General features: G+C 38.3%; 1 protein-coding gene across 1 annotated transcript in view; it reads left to right on the top strand.

Moving 5' to 3' along the window:
• Positions 1-11,620, top strand: part of MND1 (meiotic nuclear divisions 1) — a 111,623-nt gene extending 100,003 nt beyond the window's left edge. The window contains exons 7-8 of the mRNA XM_036764994.1: positions 6,208-6,252; positions 11,440-11,620. Coding sequence (XP_036620889.1) covers positions 6,208-6,252; positions 11,440-11,546 — 152 coding nt within the window. The 3' untranslated portion in view covers positions 11,547-11,620. The remainder of the gene's footprint in view (positions 1-6,207; positions 6,253-11,439) is intronic.
• Positions 11,621-24,344: the final 12,724 nt, after the last annotated feature.

The raw sequence follows: 24,344 nt of genomic DNA, 5'->3' as shown, positions 1-24,344 counted from the left end.
TAAAAGCAAACTGTATTGCATCAGGCCCTTTGTGGCCTCATGAAGCCTGAGGGTTTGGCCCCGTTTGAGGACATACAGAGAAGTTGACGTTGATAAGACCTTGGCATACTTTTAATAAACATCCATAATGCCTCCACTCAGGGGTTATAATCTGTGCACCCAGCCTGCACTCGCCTAGCTCTCAACACCACTGGCTGGTTGGGTCCCCCCAGGTCAGTGTTCTAGGGGTAACTCCCTGGGTGGCTCTCTTAGCCCCCACCCACGTGCCTCCCCTTAATTAACTAGTAGGTTCGATTCTTACTAAAGGCATTCAGATGGCATAGCAGGGAGAATCTTTACAAAGCTATCTTTGTAAATAGCTGACATTTATATAATTCTTACTATGTGCCAGGCACTATGTTAAACACTTTATAATTATTATCTTAGATGATTCTCACAACAACCCTTTGAGGTAAGTGCTATCATTATCCCCATTTTACAGTTGAGAAAGCTGAGGCAAAGAGAGGTTAAGTGACTTGCCCAGGGTCACACAGCTAGGAAGTGTCTGAGGCCAAATTTGAACTGAGGTCTATCCTGACTCCAGGCCCAGTGCTCTAACCACTGTACCTCCTAGCTGCCTGGTTATTTGCCTGGAGTGAGTAAGTTAGCAAGGTTATTTTAGAATATTCTTGCTTTTATTATAATCATTAATCAACCTTTATATTGACAGGTATTTCTGTGACATGGAAAAGATAGAGACTTTTCTCATTTGAAATGGTGCATGTACTGTTACTATGAACAGTAATTTATATGTGCAGAGCACTGTGCCAGTGGCATATAAGCCCCTGGAAGGGAGGAACTGCCTTACTTTAACATTAGTATACCCAGCACCTAGCATGGTGCCTGATATAGAGAAGGTGCTTCACAAATGCATGTTTCAAATGGAGAGGAGAATGCAAGAGGGTTTCTTGCTTTCTATATGCTTAGAATTCAGTTCTGTGCCACAGATATTTAAGTACCTACCATATGCAAAGAAAAAGCCAGACAGAAATGAAATAGACCGTACCCTGAGGGAGTGTGCATAGATAAGTTAGTACAAAGTAAGTTCAAAAGGGGGAGAGCTCTGAAGGTGGAGCTGAGAAGATGAGACATAAGGCCGTGCAAAGATAAATGAGACTGTGTCCATATTCCTTTACTCCAGCAGGTCAGTTATTTCTATACTGAGGACATGTCCTCCTTCAACACAGACCCGTACAAAATACCCAGCCCTCCATAGCCTTCCACTGCATGAAACCACAGTGGAAGAAGCATCACAGAGCCCCGAGCTTGAGTTCTGCCAGTAATTAGTGTATCATTCTGGGGAAGTTCGTTCACTTTGTGGCTTCTATTTCCTCATCTGTAAAAGGATGGGGTTGGACCAGACATTATGTTATATTCTGAATATACTTGTGTCTGTATTCTTGTCTCCCTTTATAGAACATAAGTTTCTTGAAAATAATACAGTTTTTTTTTTAATCTTTGTATCTCTAGCACCTAATAGAGTGCCTGACATGACCTCAATGCTTAATAAGTGTTTGCTGACTGATTGGTCTTCCAGTCAGAAGGGCAGCTGCTGATTAAGCAGGCTTGATAGTAGGTGCTGGACTTTCTGAGACAGATGACATCCTTTAGGCTAGAGTGGCCAGGGAAGACTTCAGGATATGGAGTCATGGGGTCTGGACCAAGCTTAAGAAGGGGGACCTATATTAAGTATATTACATATATAGGGGAAATGAGGTATGCAAAAGCACTCTACATTTCAGGTAAGGGGAAGGAAATAAGCATTTACGTAACACCTACTCTATACCAGGCACTGCGTGTACAAATATTACCTCATTTGAACCTCACGACAACTCCGCAAGGTAGATTCTACTACCACTACTACTACTACCACCACTACCACTACTACTACCACCATGCCACCACGAGTACTGCTGCTGCTGCTACTGCTACTACTACCACCACCACCACCACCACTACTACTACTACTAGCTAACATTTACATACTGCTTACTGTGTGCCAGGCATTGTTCTAGTTGTTTTACAATTATTATTTCACTCGATCCTCACAACAGCCCTAGGAGGTAGGTACTATTTTTATCCTCATTTTTATAGTCAGGGAGACTGAGGCAGAGGTTAAATGACTCATGTGGGGTCACAGAGCTACTGAAACCAGATTCGAACTCAGGCCTTCCTGACTCTAGGCCAGGCACTTCCTTTACTGCTCCAGCAGTGGCCTTACTTCAGGGAGTAGTCTGAGACCAGAAGCATACTACAGCCTGTTTCCCCCAAACTTGACATTTCCATTTTTCTCAGGCACTCCCCTGTGTCAGCTCAGGCATCACCTCCTCTGCTAAGTCTTCCTGTTGTTGGTGCTTGATTTTAGGAGTCTCGATGTCATTCACAGTCGCCGGCTGCTCCCAGGGCTTTAAATATACTCCTGCTCCACGCCACCTCCCATTCTGTTCTGTGACTGGGCAGATTAGGTGTTTCCTGCACATATTTCAACAGGTCCCGGGGAAGAGACCCCCCAAATCCAGTGTTTGAGAGGGCTGGAACCAGACTCATATTCTTTTGGGTCCAGCAATGGAGAAAGGAGGAGGAGGGACTGAGCTAGACAAGCAAACCATAAAGATTGGCATGTATGTGTATCTGAGGCAGCTAGGTGAATCAGTGCATAGAGCATCAGGCCTGGAGCCAGGGAAACTCATCATCATGAGTTCAGATCTGGCCTCACACTTACTAGCTGTGTGACCCTGGATGAGTCATTTAACTCTCTTTGCTAATTAGTTTCCTTATATGTAAAATGAGCTGGAGAAAGAAATGGCAAATCGGTCTAATATATTTGTCAAGAAAACCACAAATAGAGTTAGGAAGAGTTAGATGCAACTGAAAAAAAAAAAGACCAAACAACAATGCATGTGTATATATCTAGACATATATACACTGTATGGATATGTAGACATATATATGTATATATACACACATATGTTTACATACTTATGTATGTACATAGGCACTATAGATGCTTAGTGAGCTGGGGACAGAATTCAGGATGAGGAGGAGATCTCATTTGAGAAACCAAATAGTTCTTATTTTGATCCCAAACTGCTTGTCACAAAAGCCTATTTCTGTCAACACCAGTATTCTTCTATTCACCATGTATTCCTGGGGATCATGAAAAAAAAACCACATATATATATGTGTGTGTGTGTGTATACATATATATATATATAATTTCAGAGGAATTAAACATAACCCTATAAATAATGAAAAGATACATGGTGGACATAAGGAAGCTACGGTTTGGTGTCAGCTCACATGGCACAAAAGATAATATTGAGAATGTGTATGAGTGAAAGAAAGCAGGCTGGTAATTTAGAAAGCATGAGACAGCTGACAGCGAGCCTGAATGGTACATAGATACTACTCTCCCCATTATTATAAGAAAAGAAGGTTTCCTTGAATTGGGTACATTCTCTACTGAAGATATAAGGGGAAAACGTGGTCAGAAAGGTGGGGTGGCATAGGGAAGGTAGGATGTGCGTTAATTTTCTAATAAGTATTTTTGTTCATATCTTTACCTTTTTATTGTAAATGTCTTGACAGCATCATTGTCATTTCTATCTTTGTGTCTTTAGTGCATGGTAGATTATCTTGCCCAGAAAGGCACTTTACAGGTGTTTATTGAATTGGTGAATGAGCAGCCATGAAATCAGAGATCTATCAAAGTATCCCCCTACCCTTGAGGTTGTCACTCTCTGATTTTCCTCTTTTCTTCTTTTCATTCACTTCTAGTTTTTCCATAGGAAGTACTTTATGACAGGAATGAATGGCAGTGAGAAGAGGTATATCCATGCCAGGTCTTCACTGGGTACTTTTGTCTGAATAAAGTTAGAATATAGTGAGGAGGGAGAACCAGCAGCATCACCCCTTTCTACCACCACCACCAACCCCAAACCCAATCTACCCTTTTCTCCACTGAGGTATTTGTCCCATTGAAATTCAAAGGAGATTTTTATAGGTCCAGGATGTGAATTCTAATAATTGGAACTAGCTTTCAGGTAGAGAAGAGGTTGAAGTAGAATTGCTTCTAAATCGCACTCTAAGCTGACTCTAGTGAGGTCCCAGGCTTCATTTAAGAACTTTAAAGAGAAGGCCCATCAAAAAGGGGCTGGTTCCCACAAAATCCCATCAGGGTTTAATTTTTCTCATACTATATCCCTAACTACACTTTTCTCATTGGTAGCTGGCTTATTTCTTCCTGGCCTTGTTGATCAAGGTGCTTTGCCCAGGTTACTTTGGTCTCACTCATTTCCTTGCTTACAAAGGGTGTCCCAAAAAGTCTTAGTGCCATTTTAAGCTTTTTAAAAAGTCAGTAAGACTTTTGAGACACCCCATGTGTTAGCCTCTCATTTAGCTGAGTAGTTTCAACTAGGTCATGCCTACACAATTTTAATTAGATTCCCAATTCTTTGATCCTACTACTTACAGTGGTCTTACTGACATTTCTTATACCAAAGCTTCATTGATTTAGAGATGGAAAGGAATTTAAAAGTTATCTAGCCCAACCCCTCTGTCTTTCATTTGAGGAAATGGAAGCATAGAAAGGTCAAGTGACTTGGCCAAGGTCACACAAGAAGTACATGGGCAAAGCCAAGATTTGAATGCAAATCCCTTGATTCTTTCTGCTGCTGAGTATTTATTACTAACTCCAAATGAGGCACCTATCTGCTGTCCTCTGTTTGTACCAGTGAAACATGTAATTTCCTTAGCAACAGGGCGGAGTGCTCCCATCCTCTCCTTCTTCTCCTGCCACCACCTAAGAACCTTCTTTGTCTGTCCCAGAGCTTTGTCCTATAGAGTACAAACTATAGGTCTTCTACCAGCCAAACCATCATGGTTGATCGTAGGATAGAAAGTCCTGCAGGCCCTGGGGACCACTACCGGAAAATTAAAGACATAAGTGTCTCAGAGAGAAGCCATGACTCAGGCCTTGAGAACTCAGAGCTGGGCTCATCAGGACTGCCCTTGGGCAGCAAGATTATATAATGCTTGTTTAAAATATCTGGAACTTTGTTAACCGATTTTAATGTGGTGTGGAAATTTTTCCGAACCGTAGCACTCGGAGTAAGGCCCTGTCGTTGTGTGTTTCTTCCATTTATTTAGGAACATAATTTATCTATGGATTTTTTTAAGGCATGCCTTTATGTTCATGCAAGCGTAGCGCTTTTATCTCTTAATCATTTCTCAATGACCCCTAGGGGATAAACTTTATATTTTGTGCTGTCAGTGAAATATTACTATGATTGGGCAAGTACTAGCAAGAATAATTTGGAATGATCAAGGTGTGAGAAGCCATTGGAGTAATATGGCATTAGCTTCTCTGGCCTTCTTTCAGTGGGAAAACGTAAAACTAGCCAGTTCAAAAGAATTTCCTATGGAATTCTCTAAAAAAAAAAAATTATATATATATATATATAATTTTTTTTTATACATATATACAGAGAGAGAGAGAGAGAGAGAGAGAGAGAGAGAGAGAGAGGATGACAGAGACGGGCAGAGATAACAGAGAAAGGCAGAGAGACAGACAGACAGAAGCAGAGAGAGACAGAGAGACTGACTTTTTCTAATCCCAATGTTAGGATTCTTTCAGGGGAAAGAAGCTATAGCAAATGTGCCTTCCTCATGGGAGGAAATGTCACATATGCTCCCAGCAGTAGCCTTGTGTCAGCTGTATTTTCAAGATATCAAATATAAAATAATTGTTCCCACTGGTTAATTTTATACTTGATCTGGAGTTGAATTGTATTGAGCCTGGTTCAATATAGGTGTCTGAGGGATACAGCTTTTTAAAACCTGACCAGCAAAAGCATTATGGTGATGAGAGTTTACAAACCTATTTTCAGGGACCCAGAGGAAAGAGGCTGGTAGATCAAGTGATTGTTTCAAATGGCATTCCATGGGTGAATAATTATTCTGGTGCCCCAATTTAGTTTACCATAATAAAACGAGAGGCTTCCTAAAAACAAATAAAGTCTGCTTCCTTTCTAAGTTTCTAAGGTCAGTTTCTTACCATATTTGAATCTTTTACCTCCATCCTTTTATTATTTAACCTTTTGTAAATGTGAAATATATGAGGTTGTATATAAAAATTAAGATTTTTTCTTTCTTTTTAAAAATTTTTAGGGCAAGCAAATAAAGTAGCCAAGGATGCTGCTAACAGATGGACTGGTATGTACTCTACACAACCCTGGCTCCATTTCAAACATTCTAAAATAAACTCATGGTGCCGTAACTGTTAGGACATCGGAGATGTGTGTGTGCCTTGCTCTATGTAGGAGCTACAGTCCTGAAAACTTAGGTGTTGATTGGATTTTGTAAATTCAAGCATTGCTTAAAATATACACAGTGAGGTCATTTTAAGGAAGCTTATTGTGAATCCAAAAAATACATATCATTTTGTAAACCAAGTAATCACTTCAAAACATGTCTTTTTAGGTAATGCTTCCACTAAGTCTCTGTGACCTTGGAAAGATCACTTTAGTTCTTTGAACCTCAGCTTCTTCTGTGTAAAATCAAGGTATATATTTGGGGAAATGGCAAAAGTGCTCATTTTGGAGTTAAAAGACCTGGCTTGAGATCCAGCTGTGCTAGTTAGTACCAGTGTGATGATGGAGACAAATGATAACCATGGTTGGTGTCAGTTTCCTCCTCAAAAAATGAAGAGGCTGAACTAGATGACCTCTGAGGTACTCTACGTGCTTTTGCATATTGAGTTTGTCCAAAGCAAGACTCGCCTTGATGGTTTTTGTAGTGTTTAGAGCCCTGGTCTTGTTCCTCCTCATCTCTTTGTCCGTTAATATTTTTCCATCTTGGTTTCATCATTTGCAAAACAAATTTAATTTTTCCGGTTTGTATTTAATATTTTTTCAAAAGATGAGGATTCAACTGGATGTGGTACAAAAGACCTTGAAGTCTACAGAGAAATCTCACAAAATGTCATTGAATAGATAGAAGCACAGTTAACATTGCTAAAAGTAGCCAGAAAATTAACCCCCACATTTTTCCAGTGTATAATTATAAAATCTGAGGATCTTCCTAATGATTGTTGTCTTGTTGAAGAATCATATGTATCTTTGTACACACACACACACACACACACACACACACACACACACAATCTTTCCTCTCTTTTTGTGAAGGAGTGTTGTTAGATACATAGATCATCATTGCCAGGTCTCCTGACTCCACACCTGGGCCTGGGATCTCTTTGGTAGAAATAACTCATAACTCTGCCTCAACCGAAGTAATTTGAAGATCATTTGTTGTCTAAATAGTACTGAAATTAATAATTATTGATGATGCTTAATAATATTTATAAATAACTGGAATTGATAATAATACTGATAAAAATCCCTTCTGTTTTTGGCAAAGTCACCATCTTAGTCCTTGGGGGCACCTCTTTTTGTATCAGTTGAATAACTTGTAGAAAATATGAAGTATACCTACATAAAAAATCTAGAGAATGACAAAGAACAAGGATTACATAATAGGATCTGGTGCTGGGAGGGCCTGGAGACCGTATAGTCCAGCCCATTCATTTTAGAGAGGCCAGGAGAAGGGGAAAGATTTCCTGAGCCACACGGGTGGTAAAATAGTGTGGCAGAGCCAGGATTCTAACTCAGGTCCTTGGACTCTCAAATCTAGTACTGGAGTTACTGGGCCACACTAGCTGATTTAGGGAATGTATGTTGTTATTGTTGTTGAGTCGTTTTTCAGTTGTATCTGACTATGACTCCATTTGGGGTTTTCTTGGCAAAGATACTGGAGCAGTTTGTCATTTCCTTCTCCAGCCCATTTTACAGATGAAGAAACAGAGGCAAAGAGGGTTAAGTGACTTGCCCAGGGTCACACAGCTACTAAGTGTCTGAGGTCAGATTTGAACTGAGGAAGATGAGTCTTCTGGGTTTCCAGCCCAGTGCTGTATCTGCTGCACCACCTAGGGAGTATATAGTCAATCACATATTAAAAAAAAAAAAACCTAATGTCTTTTTCTTTTAAACTGCGAGGGGAAAATCTGGCGTTCTTCACATCTGTACCACAAATAAAAAATGATTTCTCCAATAAGTTAGGTATGTAGTAAGCATTCAATTAATATTAAATGATTCCTATAAAAATACACTCCTGCTTTTCCAGTGTCCTTTACTTTCTTCATGATTCAGCTTGAGCACTACCTTCTTTATGAAATCTTTCTTTCCTCCCAACTGCTAATGTCCTCCTACCCTAAACTATCTTATATTTATTCTGCATTGTCCTTCCATTCCCCCCAATTGAAGCTCCTTCAGGGCAAGGATTATTTCAATTTTGTCTTTCCCTCATATAATGACTGACAGTACCTAGTACACAGTAGACACTTAATAAATGCTTCTTAATTCAATAATTCTGCATTAGTGATGATTCTCAGAATTATGCTTGGAGAAATGGTGCTCAAACCTTTCTCTTTTCTATTACCTCCAACATATTTGTATTGGTAAAGAGCCTAGAATATTTCAAATCAGGGATGGAAGATATTTTTAGATCTGCGGTAGCAGCTGTTAAAAAAAATGTATTTCTATTTTGTGGTTACAACTTGATCCTCCCAACATAAACATGTGCTACAAAAAGATTCCCAAAGATACAGAGATAAGAGAGAATACCAAGTACAATCAATGCAGACTCAGACTTATTAAATTAAATATTACTTATGGCATATTACCAAAATTAATAACCTTTAATCACACAGATATTAGAATGGAATTAGAATTAGAATATGGAATTTATCTCCCTTTTTACAAAGAAAAATGTCCCAAAGATATTGCCTTAACTTCAGATAGTATAGTGTTCAAAAATTCAGTATCGCAGATAATGGTTTTGAAGTGAGCCATTGTATCAGATTGCCTAAAATTATAAATACAATTAGAAGTACCTCAAGCAATATCTTATATGTTTTATGTCATGAAATATTTCTTAAAACAGTATTTTTGCCATTAACATTTAACAAGGAAAGCTGACATTTTACTACCCCTAAACTATTTAAATTATTAATGAGACAACAACAATTTATTACCACATTGTTCAAGGCTAAGTAGAGAGAGAAGCTTATGTAGTGAGTAGAGGGCCAGTCTCTAAATCGGGAAAACCTGGGTTCGGATGCTGCTTCTGAAAGGGCAAATCACTGAATCCTTCAGGGCCGTAAACAGTTGTCTAAAAATTCTCACTCGTATGAGTTACTTTCTACATCAGTAGATGACCTTTCCACACTTGGGGTTTCTCAGGCCGTGAAATGTCCAGATTCAGTCTACCAAAAGATAATGAAAAAGTCACCAAAGGAACATGGTTTTTTATGTCATATATGTGCATATTTGTATTCATGCTATCTCCTCAAGCTTCTTGAGGGCAGGGGCTGTTTTTGCATTTTCTTCTTGTTCCTAGCATTTAGCATAGGGCCTGGCACATCATAATAACTAATAATAATTACAGCTAACATTTATGTAATACACTGGGGTTTGCAAGACACTTGACATGTATGTTCGCATTTGGTAGTAAGCCTTTAATAAATGTGTATTGACTGATTAATAAAGGAACAAATTGCCCCGTTTCAGTCAATATTCCTCATTTTCTCCCTGGATTTTGCTGTATATATACTGTAGTCATACAGCAAATAACTAGCTGTGTGCATTATTTGTACACTAGTAAGAATTACTTCACTCTAAGATTGTCTTCACTTATTCATCAAACTCTTTCTGAACATATGCTATGGGCAAGGCATTGTGGGAGATACAAAGCTGACTAAGACACATTCCCTGCACTCTTAAAGATGGGGAGCAGGTTAGGGGTGGAGGGAAAAAATGAGAACTTGACAGGAAATGATTTTGTGCTTGTGATCTCGGGTAACGTTGTCCTAACAGCAAAAAAAAGTTTAACCAGGGAAGATTTTATCAGTGCCTCTGTTTTGAATTAAATAGCTCCATTCTGCTATGTTGTGGGGAGATTTACAGTTTACAGTTTAAATGCCCCAACCCTCCCAAACCTCTACTTTGGTCATACATTCCTTAAATAATAACTTTTCTACTTCCCTGTGCACACAGCTCCCTGGTGAGGTGGCACAATTGTTCTGCAATTCATAGTCTTAGAGGGTCATTTGGGGCACCAAAAGGTTAATTGACTTGCCTAGGGTCACACAGTCTGCATATGCCAGAGGCAGGATCTGAATCCAGGTATCCCTAATTCACAGGTAAATGCTCTATCAATTATACTATGCCACCCCTTCACTTCCCACCATACTACATCCTTTTTCTCTTTCCTAAAACTCAGTCCCATTCCTCTAGGAACTGAACCCATTTGTCAAGCTACAAACACTGACCTATCTTTCTCAATATAATTTTATAATCTTAAAGTTGTTTTTTTCTAGAATTAATATTTACTTCTCTACATCTAGTCTATTACATTATTAGCTTGAGGGCAATAGCCGTGTATCCTGGTAACTTCCTGAAGTACCTGATGACCCACTTTATAAATCTTTTTATTGTCTCAGTACCAACAGGACTTAACAGATAATAATGTGATGGCACGTGATAGCTGTCTGCTGTCAAATCTGCTAGTTCTAAAAGCCTTAGACTATCTTAGTTTGTGCCACTTTCCTCATCTGTAAAATGAGCTGGAGAGGGAAATTGCAAACCACACACACACACACACACACACACACACACACACACACACACAAACGGTCATGAAGAGTCAGACATGGCTGAAATGATTAAATAATAAGAAATGATGTATGTGATGACTTGAAAGATAGGAGAAGGCATTTTCAACCTACTCTTTCGTGGAGGTGGGAAATCCATAGCTGTGGCACATACATGTTTTCAAACTTTTTTAATGTATCAGTCAGTTGTATTGGGTTAGATTTTTCCCCCCTCTCTAAAAATACTATATATCATATGGGTTAGCTCTCTGGGAAAGAGAAGGGGAGTAATATTTGGCATAAGTATAGTGATGTAAGAAACAGAAAATATCAATAAAAACTTATTTTAACAAAAAAGAAGGAAGGAGGAGGGAGTGGAAGAGAACATTGTCAAGGGTAAGGGGGTATCAATCAATGGCCATTCCTTCATCCAGGTCAGGCATGAGTTAAGGATTCATAAAGAGTTGACTTCTTATGTTGTATTTTTATCGTGTTTGTTTTTACTTGGCTTGGAATATACTTTATTCTTGATTTTTTATCTATCCATTCATCATCATCAACAACATTCTTGTAACTGAAAGAAAATATTTAACAATTATTGACGAATTTTGGCACCCAGGTGCCAGGTCAGGAAAGTATCTTTGAAACATATGATGAGTACACCTACCCTGAAATATTTCTCTTCTTTTTCATAGATAACATATTTGCTATAAAATCTTGGGCCAAAAGGAAATTTGGATTTGAAGAAAGTAAAATTGATAAAAACTTTGGAATTCCTGAAGACTTTGACTACATAGACTAAAACACCCTGTTCTAGATTACTTGTGTGTATATATGTGTATTAATATTGTCCTTTCAGGATTATCAAAATGTCATGTATTTGCAACTATTTTTTTATTTGAATTCTTTAATAAAGCATAAATTCCTTGTGTTCTTCCCTTTTACATTAAAATAAGTACAATAATCTGCCTTGGGAGTAGTAAATACCCCTTGAGGGTCTTAAAAATGAGGCAAGAGATTCCCTAGATAACCTTTGGTTTTAGCCTTCCAGCTTTGATTATATAATTCTCCTGTATCTTCAGCCATGCACTATTCAATAAAATAAGAAAATTCCAGTCAAGTTAATACATGCTTATCAGAGTTACTGAGTTTGTTTCTTCAAGGCATTATTCTAAGAGGTCATGATAATATAATTTCTCTCATAAATAAATAGAACGATATGGACTAGATGGTCCCCAAGGTTCTTTCCAGCCTTGGACCTGTAATCCTATGAAGTATATGAAGAGTCATCTGATCTTAGAGTCCAGAGAACCTGGGCTCATCTTCCTTCTAACATTTTAACTGGCTGTGAGAGTCTAGGCAAGTGTATATTTCAATGCCTCAGGCCAACCTCTAACATTCTAAGATGTAAAATTGGTACTATTCTGCATTGATAGAAAGATTTTCCTCACTGGGAGTTCCCTATTCTACTGATATTATAAGTCTAGTCCAAAAGAAAATTAAAATAGGTATAATTCATTTGAGGCCTTAGTTCCTGTATATGGATCAAAAAGCATTTTGAAACCACATCACCCTCTTTGGTCTTGTTTTAGGCCCTCAAACACATCACTGTTACCTGAAGACTCTGAGAAATCTGTATATGGTACCCAAATGATATTGTTGAATCCCATACAAGAAATACAGAGATCCAGTGGAGCCCAATTTAAAGTTATCTTGAAATTCCCAAAATAGCAAGAGGAAACTTTTTTAACTTTTTAAATTTTTCTGTTGCAAAGACCAAGCAATCTCGCAACGCCAGGTTTATGCAATTTTTATGTTACTATAACATGGAGGGGAAAGGTGGCAGCAGTAATAATAACCTTCATTTACTTCTTTAAAGTTTACAAAGGACTTTATATCTACTGTACAATTAGAGCTTCGTAACAGCCCGATGCCGTAGGGATTACGTATGTTGTTCTCATTTTATAGGGGAGGAAACTGCTATTCAGAGAAGTTGTGTGACTTGCCAGTGGTCATCCAGCAAGTAAATGTCAGAGGTGTGATGTGAGGCCATCCTGAATTTTTAATGTTTAAAAGTGACTCCCTTCTCCCCCCTCCTTCCCTATTCCCACCATATCCTTGTATTTGTGAGCCTCTTCAAAGGTGATGATGTGGCTCAAAGCGTACTTGAATATCATTATTAGCTAGGACATTTGGGGTTTTTTAAAATTAAATTTTTTCAATTAACAAATATTTGGGTTTTTTCTGCCTTCCACCTCACTCCGCCCCACAAATGGGAAATTTAAAAAAAAAAATCTGTAACAAAAAAACCTATTGCATTAACTATGTTCAAAAAATACAGGTCTCATTCTGTACCCTGACTCAATCACTCCACTGTCAGAATGTTGTCATTCAAGGATTTTTAAAACTACCCCCTCAAAAGAGCTAAGTTAAAAAGAAACTCACCTCACATGTAATTTTTTCCCACTTGAAAGATGTTATTTGGAGTATTTGCTAGCCAATCTAAAATGACAGCTTTTAAAAAATATAGATAGCATGTTTACAACATCCTTTACCACCTCCGTTTTTTTCCTCCTTCAAGTAGTTGAATTCAGATATTTTCTCTTTGGCAGTTTGAAGGAAATACTCCACATGTCTGCAGTGACCCAAATGGCATTCATTATGTTTGCTAGTGAATTTGGTCTTTGTACATGCAGAGTGCCCCAAGGCTCCACAATTACTTCCTGCAGGTGGTTAGCAGAGGATTGGTCCATCACCACATGTTGTGTAAGAGTTTATGTTGCCTGGGGAAATGATTCTCATTGGAAAGGAGGTTTAATGTAGGAAAGGACTAAATAGCCTATCACACTGCAGGTCAGCGTGACAGGTTGTCCCCTGTAGACCACCGTATTACCAGAGAAGAAACTTTCCTGTTCAAGGAAGAAGCTGTTGTCTATAATATTCTGTGCAAATCTTTTAGATTCTAAAGCTAATTATTTAAATTTAATTATCTAAAACTTTATTTAGCCAAACATGAGGTAGGGAAAGACTTGACTCTCCCTGCCTTATTAAAAAGTTACCCTAGAGACAGAAATGAGAAGGTTAAAAGAGCTAAACCTGGAGCCAACATTGGGCATTACACTTCATCCCAATTTTCCAGGCAGGGCTTTTTATTGAAGTTGTAGTATCTTATAGGTCGCAATCAGAGCGGCCTAGGACCCTCAGTCTCCTGTTTCTTCTTATTCCCTGGCCTGTTTAATTTCAAGGCTTGGCACTACTTTGGTTATGCTTGGAATCAGTCAATGTAGAGATTCTCAACCAAATTCTAGCCCTTCATCTACTCAGTAACTGACCCAACTTCCTAGGTCTCTTTGATAGGGTCAAAAAGGCCCTGGAAAGGTGACATCTGCTAGACTTAAAGTCAATGAGGGGAGGGACCAGTTCTTTTATAAGAACCTGCATAGCGCAGTACCTCATACATAGTAGACACTTTGAAAATATCCATTGGATAACCCCCATTCCCTTGCTTTCAAGTATTATCAGCAGATGAAATCTATACTTTTATTTTTTAAAGAATAACAAGTAAAAAGAATTTACAACCTAGTGGTTAATATCCAGGATTGTCCAGAAATTTTTCATGTTCAGATCGGATCCTTAGGGTAGGACAAGATAAATGAATGGGAAAATGTAGTGAGGGCTTACTGGGTGCAAATACAAACAGAAAATCAGAGACAGTCTCTGCTCTTAGCTCACAATAAAAAAAAAATGAATGTTCATGGTGGAGGAACAAGGTAACTACTTCCCCTTTCCACATTTGACTTACAGTTGGCTTATAGTATCGATAGAGATCTGAGTGTGTCTCCAAAATAGCTGCCATTATATCTCATTGCTTTAAGATCAAAAAAAGAAAGGGGTAAGTGTGCAAAGAGCTGGACTCTATCAGAGTGGTTTAGAGAGTCAGGAAGTTCTAAAGCAAGGCTTGCACAACTTGGCAGTAGGTAGGGGCCAAAATTAAAATGATTTGTTTTCCATTGATACCCAGTTTGCTTAAGTCAGGATCTTTTGGTTTGAAATGGCAACAAAGATTGTCTTCCTTTGGATAGACCACTACTTCTTGGCAAACAAGGCGCACTATTTTGTCTCTCGTGGAAGTTAACAAGTATCTATTTGTCCACTCTGGATTAAACACTCTGTGTTCTGATTTGATTTTGCGGTTTTTTTGTCACCCATTTTACAAAGTCACCCCCAAAACTTTAATGTTAGAACCAAAAAAATCTCCACAGCAACTACTCACATACAAAGAAATACTGAACTGGGGCAGCTAGGTGGCACAGTCAGTAGAGCACCGGCCCTGGAGTCAGGAGGACCTGAGTTCAAATTCAGCCTCAGACAGTTGACACTTACTAGCTGTGTGTCACTTAACCCCAATTGCCTTGCCTTCCCCCTTCCAAAAAGAAAATACTGAACTGAGGGTCTGGCCTTGGAGAGAGCACCAGACACTCATGTAACTTGGATGGGGGGTTGCACAGGGAGGGAGGGGGAGAAGCCCTTGCATTGCTGCCACTCATCACATAGCGGGTGTCAGCTGTGTTGGTGTTTAGCTGCACTCACTTTGTCCCTGTTCAACACCAGTAAGGACCGAAAACACAGGGCAAAGATAAGGACTGTCTTTCCTCTCAGACTAGAGACAGACTGATGGTGGTTAGTTACGGTGGGTCATGTGACAAATGAAGGCGTGTCCAGTGGTGACCCATCCAACTTACATGACAGACACAATACTGACTAGTGGAAGGCAAGTTAAGCAGGGCACAGACAAAGCACTTGTTACATCTTTACTTACTTTAACATCCTCTATATTTTTCATAGGCCACCTGAAATCCCTGGTAGGCTTCAAGCAGCATGCGGGCTGTATGCTGTACAGGCCCGTTCTAGGGTGTGAGTGCAGACTAATTATCTTCAAAAGATGTAAGTCACTAAAAATTTAGTTCAGTAACAAGAGTTATATTTGTAACAGTTTTTTTTTTCAAAACATTATCAGGATTGATCATAGTTTCATGTGGCAGATAAGTTCCCTTGGAGGTGTTCTTTATGATATTTGTATAAATAAGTCAGGAGAAAAATGTGCTATCTTTTTATGAATGTAGTGGGCTTGCATGTATGTGGCTGGGTTTCAGTAAGCCAGCTTAAAATTAGAAAAATCCTACTTGCAAAAGGTATAAGTCATGAAATGTAGCCTTGTGCCAAAGGACTCAGAAACCATTGAGTCTCAAGGCTACTGGTATCCATGATTGTTGGCCAGGAAATGAGTCATGAATATGTAACTTTAACTTAATGACATGTGTGTAGTAGCAAGGTTAGAGCGGAAATGCCATATAAGTTGCTGCAAGAGAAAAAAATGAAGAAAGATTGTAAATGCCAACAGGAACCATTCCCTTTCTCTGAAATGTAATTTCATTCCACATTGATAACCTTGAGCCAATTGATAACCATTAGCCAATCAGTTGTTTTTTTAAGAGAGCTCTTTCAAAAATTTGAGTCCTCCCTAGTTGGTAACTCTCATCTCCCTGAGCTATGCAATAAGACATTTGTCAACCGATATTAACCTGGTTCAATCTACTTCTGGGAATCACAAGTCAAAAGAGTCCTGGTTTGGCTTTGATAATTAATGTGGACTGGCAGCCAGAGGGCTTGATTTTTTTTTTAAATGTTGAAAAGAAAATGATCTAGTCTAGTCCTGACTGTTGCCCTTTAAAATTTATTTCACTCCTTTTTTAATGGTAATTAATTTGTTGATGTTGGAAGCATGAGTCCCCTTAAGAGACTAAACAGGAAAGCCAATAGTAACTATGACTGAACCCTGGGTCCTTAAGTTAGTTATGCTTCATTTTGTGAGTTGGCACCAAGTTGCCAGTACCAATTTAAAAACCTTTTAAACAAGTTCTGATGTCTTTTGTTTTTGCAGTTTTTTCCAGTTTTACCCTCTCTGTTGCCCATGAGAATTTTCTTTTATAACTAAAAAAAAAACCCAAACCCTGTTATAAAAAGCCAACCAACACAGCAACATGGGGGTCTGATTGTGTTGCACCATTCTGTACCCACAGTCCTACCCTCCAGCTCTAACAAACAGGGAGTTGCTTTTCTTCATCTCTTTTCCAGAGCCAGCATTGGTCATTATAATTACAGAGCATTTGGTGTCTTTTGATGGTTATTTCCATTTACACCACTGTGGTCATTATATAAATTATTTTCCTAGTTCTATCCCCTTCACTGTGATATCAGTTCATAGAATCCTAGGTCTTGAGGTGGAAGGGACCTTAGAGTTCACCTAGTCTGGGCCCTTTATTTTATAGATGAGGACCTGAGGTCTAGATAGATGGAGTGACTTGTCAGGATAACACAGGTAATAAATAAATGGCAGAACCAATGTCTAACCCAAGCCCTGTGACTCCAGCATAGTGTTCTTTCATTGTACCGTATTGCCTTAATATAGCTATTTGCGTGTTTCTCTGTTTGTCACATGTTCATAGTTTCTTATGGTGTTGTAATATTCCGTTATATCCATATATCAGTTTGGTCAGTCATTCCCCATGACAGTACCACTTTTTCAGATTCCTTGTAAATCTCCAGTGGTTGTCTACACACTTGGGAGAGAAGAGAAAGAGCATTGGCTCTGGAATCTGAGGATTTATGTTCCAATCTGGTTTCTGACAACCCTTCCAACTCTAAGGTATGAACAACTATGAAATCAAAGTGGAGAATTAAGCTAACTATTAACACATTTTTACTGCTTATCTTACTAGAGAAGGAAATGGCAAACCACTCCAGTATCTTTACCAAGAAAACCTCATGGACAGCACTGGCATGCGATGGTCTGCAAGGTCACGAAGAGTTGGAAGCGACTGAAACAATTGTTTACCTTCCACCAGCAAGCCACTCTTAAGTGTGTCTACACAGGAGGATATGGTCTCAGCCATCATGGAATCTCAGACTATTAGAACTAAAAAGTATTCTTAGAGACGATCATGTCTAAGCTCCTCCTTTCAAAGTCAGTTTTCTTTTCAATGTTGGAGTTATTGTATGAATTATTCTACAGGTTCTGCTCGCTTCTCTCTGCTTAATTTATGTGAGTCTTCCCAGTCTTTCTAAAAGAGTCCATTTTGTCATTTCTTATAGAAAATAGTACTCCATTGTATTCACATATCATAATTTATTCAGGTTTTCCCAATTAATAGGCACCTCCTTTGTTCACAGTTCTTTGTTACAACAAAATGTGCTGCTAGAAATATTTTTGTATATATGAGTCATTAAAAAAATCTCTTTGGGATATAGGTCTAGATATGATATTGCTGGGTCAGAGGACATACGGTTTGGCAACTTTGGAAGTACAGTCCTAAAGTGCTCTGTGGAACAACTTGACCAATCCATAGCGCTGCCTCCTGTGCCCTTGTGTGCCTATATTCCCCTGTCCTCCAACAATTCTCGTTTTTCCGTATAGGTTTGAGGTAGAACCTTAGAATTGTTTTGATTTGCGTTTTTCTATTAGTGCTTTGGAGCATTTTTTCATATGGAGGTTGATTGCTTGGCTTCCTTCCTTTGAAAATTGCCTTTTGCTTTCCTTTGATGATTTACCTATTAGGGAATGGCTATCACTCTTTTTAAAAAATTGTTTTTAAGTTATTTTGAATTTATGGAATAAAACAAGTGATTCCACAACATAGTACAATTTAAAAAAAATGATTGCACATGAAACGGCAAATCTACCATGCACAACTCGCTATTCTTTTCAAACATACAACAAAATTATCATCTATATTTCTTTTTTTTCCTTTCTTCTTCCGTCCACTTCTTGCCCTAGACATAGCTGCCATTACTCAAAATGCCATTACACACATGAGATAAAATTGGGCATGTAGATGTAAAATGATTCTATACATAACTTCTATTTATTGGTTCTTTCTCTGGATGAAGATAGCATCTTTCTTCTCATGTCCTTTATAGTTAATTTGAGTATTAATAATAGTCAAAATAACTTATTCACTCAAAGTCGTTCTTAAAACAATACCGCTATTGCTATATACAATGTTCTCTTGGTTCTGCTCACATCACTCTTCATTATTTCATTCAAGTTTTTCCATGTTTTTCTAAGATCACTGAGCTCACCATTTCTTACAGCACAGTAGTATTCCAACACAATCGTATACCACAGCTTGTTCAGCCATTCCCCAGTTGATGGGCATCTCTGTAATTTTCAGTTCTTTACCACCACAAAAAGAGCTGCTATATACATTTTAGAACATGTAAGTTCTTTTCCTTTTTCTTGACTGTCTTTGGAAATAGACCTAGTAGTGGTATTGCTGGGTCAAAGGGTATAGGTAATTTAATTATTCTTTGGGCCTAATTCCAGATTGGTCTCCAAAATGGTTGGATCAGTTCACAATTCCACCAACAGTGAATTAGTGTCCCAATTTTTCCACATCCCCCCAATATTTGTCGTTTTCCCCTTTAATCATTTCAGCCAATCTGGTAGGTGTGAAATGATATTTCAAGATTGTTTTCATTTTGCATTTCTCTAATCAATAATGATTTAGATAATTTTTTCATATGACTATAAATTGTTTTGATTTCTTCTATCATTCTTACATACCTATATTTCAGATATATATAAAACACATATTTATATAATTGTGTACAAACAAATATATATGACATATTTACATATATGTTTTATATGTATGTATTTATTCATCTATATTGCTAGCTAGGTGGTACAGTGGCTAAAGCACTGGACTTGGAATCAGGAAGACTCATCTTGAAAGCTGGCCTCAGTCACTTAGTAGCTGTGTGACCCTGGGCAGGTCACTTAACTCTTTTTGCCTCAGTTTCCTCATCTGGAAAATGAGCTGGAAAAGGAAATGACGAACCACTCCATTATCTCTGCCAAGAAAACCCCAAAATGGGGTCTTGGTATAGTGTGATTCTGTCTTGGTATAGTGTGAAGTCTTGGTCCAAACCTAATTTCTGCCAATTGATTTCCAGTTTTCCCAGCAGTTTTTGTTGAATAGTGAGTCCTTACTCCAATAATTGGGGTGGCTTGATCAGACATTATGCTACTATACTACTATGCTACAATGATTGATTTGTTCTAACTTGTAATTATTGACTCTAATTGATTCTAAGATTGTAATTCTTGATGCCAAGTCCTTGTGATGAATTCTCCTTTATAATACAGTTTAAGATCTGGTTCTACTAGGCTCCCTTTCATCCTGTTTTTTTTTTCATCCTTTCCCTTGAGAAACTTGATGATGATCATTATCTGAGATGAACTGTTATTTTTTTCTAGCTGTCTAAAAGTAACCCTTTGATAGGTTGATTGATATGGCACTGAATAAGTAAATTAATTATGTAGCATTCTAATTTGTCTTATGTTATCATGACCCAACCGTTAGAAATTAATATCTTTCCACTTATTTAGGTCAGTCACTCAACGAGTATTTATTAAATGCCTACTTTGTGCCGGGCACGATATGTACTAAGAGCAGGTAATACAAATAAAAGCAAAAAGAAAGATGGTCCTCAATCAGGTTATATTCTAATGGGAAAAGACAACCCTGAAAAAGAAGCTGAAAGAGTAGAAGAGGTGGGGGGCATGTTGGAGAAATCCAGATTGCAGCCTGGTGAGAAATGAAGAGAAGAGGTCTATATTTTGTAAACAACATTTGTAGTTGTATTCATAAAGTTACTGTGTATGTTTTGGTAGGTAGACGCCTAAATATTTAATATATTTGGTACTTATTTTGAATGGAACTTTTCTTTCTATCTCTTCGTGCTGCATTTTGTCGTTCAAGTTATTTATTTCATAGATGAGGAAATTGGTCCATGTAAAATATAATAACATTTGGTCCCATAGCTGGTTAGTGTCATGACATTATAGAATTTTAGAACTTTTTCTTATTGAACATAAGAAACTGAGGCTCTATGGTCAGACATCATCAAGTCAGTGTGGTTAGGTCTTGTGCTAGAATATAAGTCCCCAAATCCCAGACTAGGATTTTTCCCACTAAATGCAGCTTCTGAGATTTACATTCAGCTAGGGAGAGAAGGACCCGTAAGAGGGTGTAACTCCAAGGTAAAGTGCTTCATTTTCATGTCTGACTTATGGAATTTATACCCCATTTCATTTATTCACAGCCTACCTGTTAAAAAGTATTAATGAATAATAATGGTAGCCTGCATCTATAATGCAGCGTAAGTACTGCAGAAAGAGATTAACACTTGAAGTCAAAGAGCCTTTGGATTGAATTTGGATTTCAGCTCAGTTGCATATCGCCTGAACAAGTGAGTTAACCATTCTGGACCTCAACTTCCTCATCTCTAAAATGAAGGAGTTAGATTACATGAATTCTAAGAATCTCATTTGGTTCTTAAAGAGAGAAGAGATTATGAATGTGAGGTGGGATGTAAGCTGAGCCCTGGAGGATTGATGGCCAAATGCATGGAGGGAGTAATAGCAGCATTCCAGAAGGGGCAATGGGGTGCTGGTGGGGAGGGCTAGAGGTGAGGGGGCAATTGCAAGGCATTAATTTTTCCATGAATTGAGGACAAATTGGTTTTGTCTCATTCTGAGAGAGGGTGGCTAAGATGGATGGAGGGAGAACAGGGACGGGTTTGCCTTAATCATCTGAATAATTACTTCAGTTCTCCAGCTATCTTAATTTATGGGTGCAGCCTCTCATCCAAGCAATTGTGTGACCCAGCCCCATTTATCCAGGAAGATTGGTGTGACAGGAATATCAATCACTTTTCTTATCCATGGATGATATCACCACATTTTATATCAAAGGATAGCTTTCCTGTCATTGAGAAAGGCCCTTTTTTTAGGCCTTCCTCTGAAAGATCTCAGCAGGCGTCAGCCTCTTGTTTGTCACCAAACCTTGAAACACTTTTAACACCCTTGCATATGGGAAGGATAGGCATGTGATCTGGCCCTGTAATTTCATTGGAATTAGGAGCTCCCTGCCACCAATGCTGTCAGGCACCTTCTCTACAAGTTAGTCTTAAAGAGTCACCTAGAGCAGTGACAATATAAGTGATTGGCCCAAGGTCACACAGCCAGTATATATCAGAGGCAGGATGTGAACTCAGGTCTTCCTGGTCTTTGGGCCAGCTCTCCATCCATGGAAGAGGGAGGAAAAGGTCAGAATTGTTCTAAAATCCACCTGGTTTTGAGCTCATAGCCAAATGTCCCTATCGGATTGAAATTGTTTCAGGAAGAACAGTTTACCACTTTCAGAGAGTTTCTGATTTTGTTTTTTGCCCTTTGTACTCAAAGAGGACCAATGACATCATGGTGTAGGGGTCAAGGTGTCTAACTATGGCGGATCAGACCGGTATGAGCTCAGAAAGCTCTACCACGGGTTGGGCACAAATACTCCATGTGAACATTTGGAGTGGAGATGACTCTAAATTTGCACATCTCACTTTCCTTTTGAGCTACTGCAATTCTGCTTTGCTAATAGAGCACAGTGCCTTCTTTGATGCAGGCACACCATGTTGGGTGGTTCTATGCCACCATCTCCCATGTTTCAACAATTGATTCCAAAATTCTTCAAAGAGACCTTGAGAGTGTCCTTGTACTGCCTCTTTTGACCTCTGTGTGAGTGTTTGCCTTGTGTAAGTTCTCCATAAAATTGCCTATTAGGGAAAGGTATGTTTGGCATTCAAACAATGTGGCCAATCCATTGGAGTTGCACTATATGCAGTAGGGTTTGGTTTTTTCTTTTTTTCTTATTAAATTTTATTTTTAATTTATGGAATAAAACAAGCACTTCTATAACATAGTACAATAAAAAAAAGATGACTGCACAAGAAACTGCAAATCTACCACGCACAACTTGCTATTACTTTCAAATATGTAACAAAATCATGATCTCAATTTTCTTTTCTTCCCCCCATACCTACCCTAGAGATGGCTATCATTAGACACAAATAGGTGTGTGTATATCAAATTATTTTACACATACTTCTATTTATCAGTTCTCTGGAGGCAGGTAGCATCTTTATTCATATGTCCTTTATAGTTAACTTAAGTATTTATAATAATCAAAATAACTTATTCATTCAAAGTCATTCTTAAAACAATGTTGCTGTTACTGTATACAATGTTCTCTTGGTTCTGCTCATTTCACTCTTCATTATTTCATGCAAGTTTTTCCATGGTTTTTTTTTTCATATCTTTTTTTTTTATTTAGATAAGAATGAGTTTCTTTTTTGTTTTTTGTTTTTGAACATCTGTTTTTAAAACTTTGAGTTCCAAATTCTCTTCCCTCTTCCCTTCCCACCCACCCTCCCTAAGAAGGCAGGGAATTCAACAAAGGCCACATGTGTATCATTATGTATAACCCTTCCACAATACTCATGTTGTGAAAGACTAACTATATTTTGCTCCTTCCCAACACATCCCCCTTTATTGAATTTTCTCCCTTGACCCTGTCCCCTTTCCAAAGTGTTTGTTTTTGATTACCTCCACCCCCATCTGCCCTCCCCTCCATCATCCCCCCCATTTTTTTTTATCTTCTTCCTTCTTCTTTCCTGTGGGGTAAGATACCCAAATGAGTGTGTATGGTATTCCCTCCTCAAGTCAAATCTGATGAGAGCAAGACTCACTCATTCCCCCCTCACCTGCCTTCTCTTCTCTTCCTACAGAACTGCTTTTTCTTGCCACTTTTATGCGAGATAATTTACCCCATTCTAACTCTCCCTATCTCCCTCTCTCATCCCTTAATTTTATTTTATTTCTTTTAGATATCTTCCCTTCATCTTCAACTCACCCTGTGCCCTCTCTCTCTCTCTCTCTCTCTCTCTCTTTCTCTCTCTCTGTATATATATATATATATATATATATATATATATATATATATATACATGCATACATACATACACATACATATATACATACACATTCTCTTATATATATACATAAACATATATATAATATATATATGTATATGCATATTCCCTTCAGCTACCCTAATACTGAGGTCTCATGAATCATACACATCATCTTTCCATGTAGGAATGTAAACAAAACAGTTCAACTTTAGCAAGTCCCTTGCAATTTCTTTTTCTTGTTCTTTTTCTTGATTACCTTTTCATGCTTCTCTTGATTCTTGTGTTTGAAAGTCAAATTTTCTATTCAGCTCTGGTCTTTTCACTGAGAAAGCTTGAAAGTCCTCTATTTTATTGAAAATCCATATTTTGCCTTGGAGCATGATACTCAGGTTTGCTGGGTAGGTGATTCTTGGTTTTAATCCTAGCTCCATTGACCTCCGGAATATCGTATTCCAAGCTCTTCGATCTCTTAATGTAGAAGCTGCCAGATCTTGGGTTATTCTGATTGTGTTTCCACAATACTCAAATTGTTTCTTTCTGGCTGCTTGCAGTATTTTCTCCTTGATCTGGGAGCTCTGGAATTTGGCGACAATATTCCTAGGAGATTTCTTTTTGGATCTATTTGAGGAGGCGATCGATGGATTCTTTCAATTTCTATTTTGCCCCGTGGCTCTAGAATATCAGGGCAGTTCTCCTTGATAATTTCTTGAAAGATGGTATCTAGGCTCTTTTT

This window comes from Trichosurus vulpecula, chromosome 6 (genome assembly GCF_011100635.1).
Source record: "Trichosurus vulpecula isolate mTriVul1 chromosome 6, mTriVul1.pri, whole genome shotgun sequence".
In the NCBI taxonomy this organism is placed as follows: domain Eukaryota; kingdom Metazoa; phylum Chordata; class Mammalia; order Diprotodontia; family Phalangeridae; genus Trichosurus; species Trichosurus vulpecula.
This window is presented reverse-complemented; position numbering and strand designations above follow the sequence as displayed.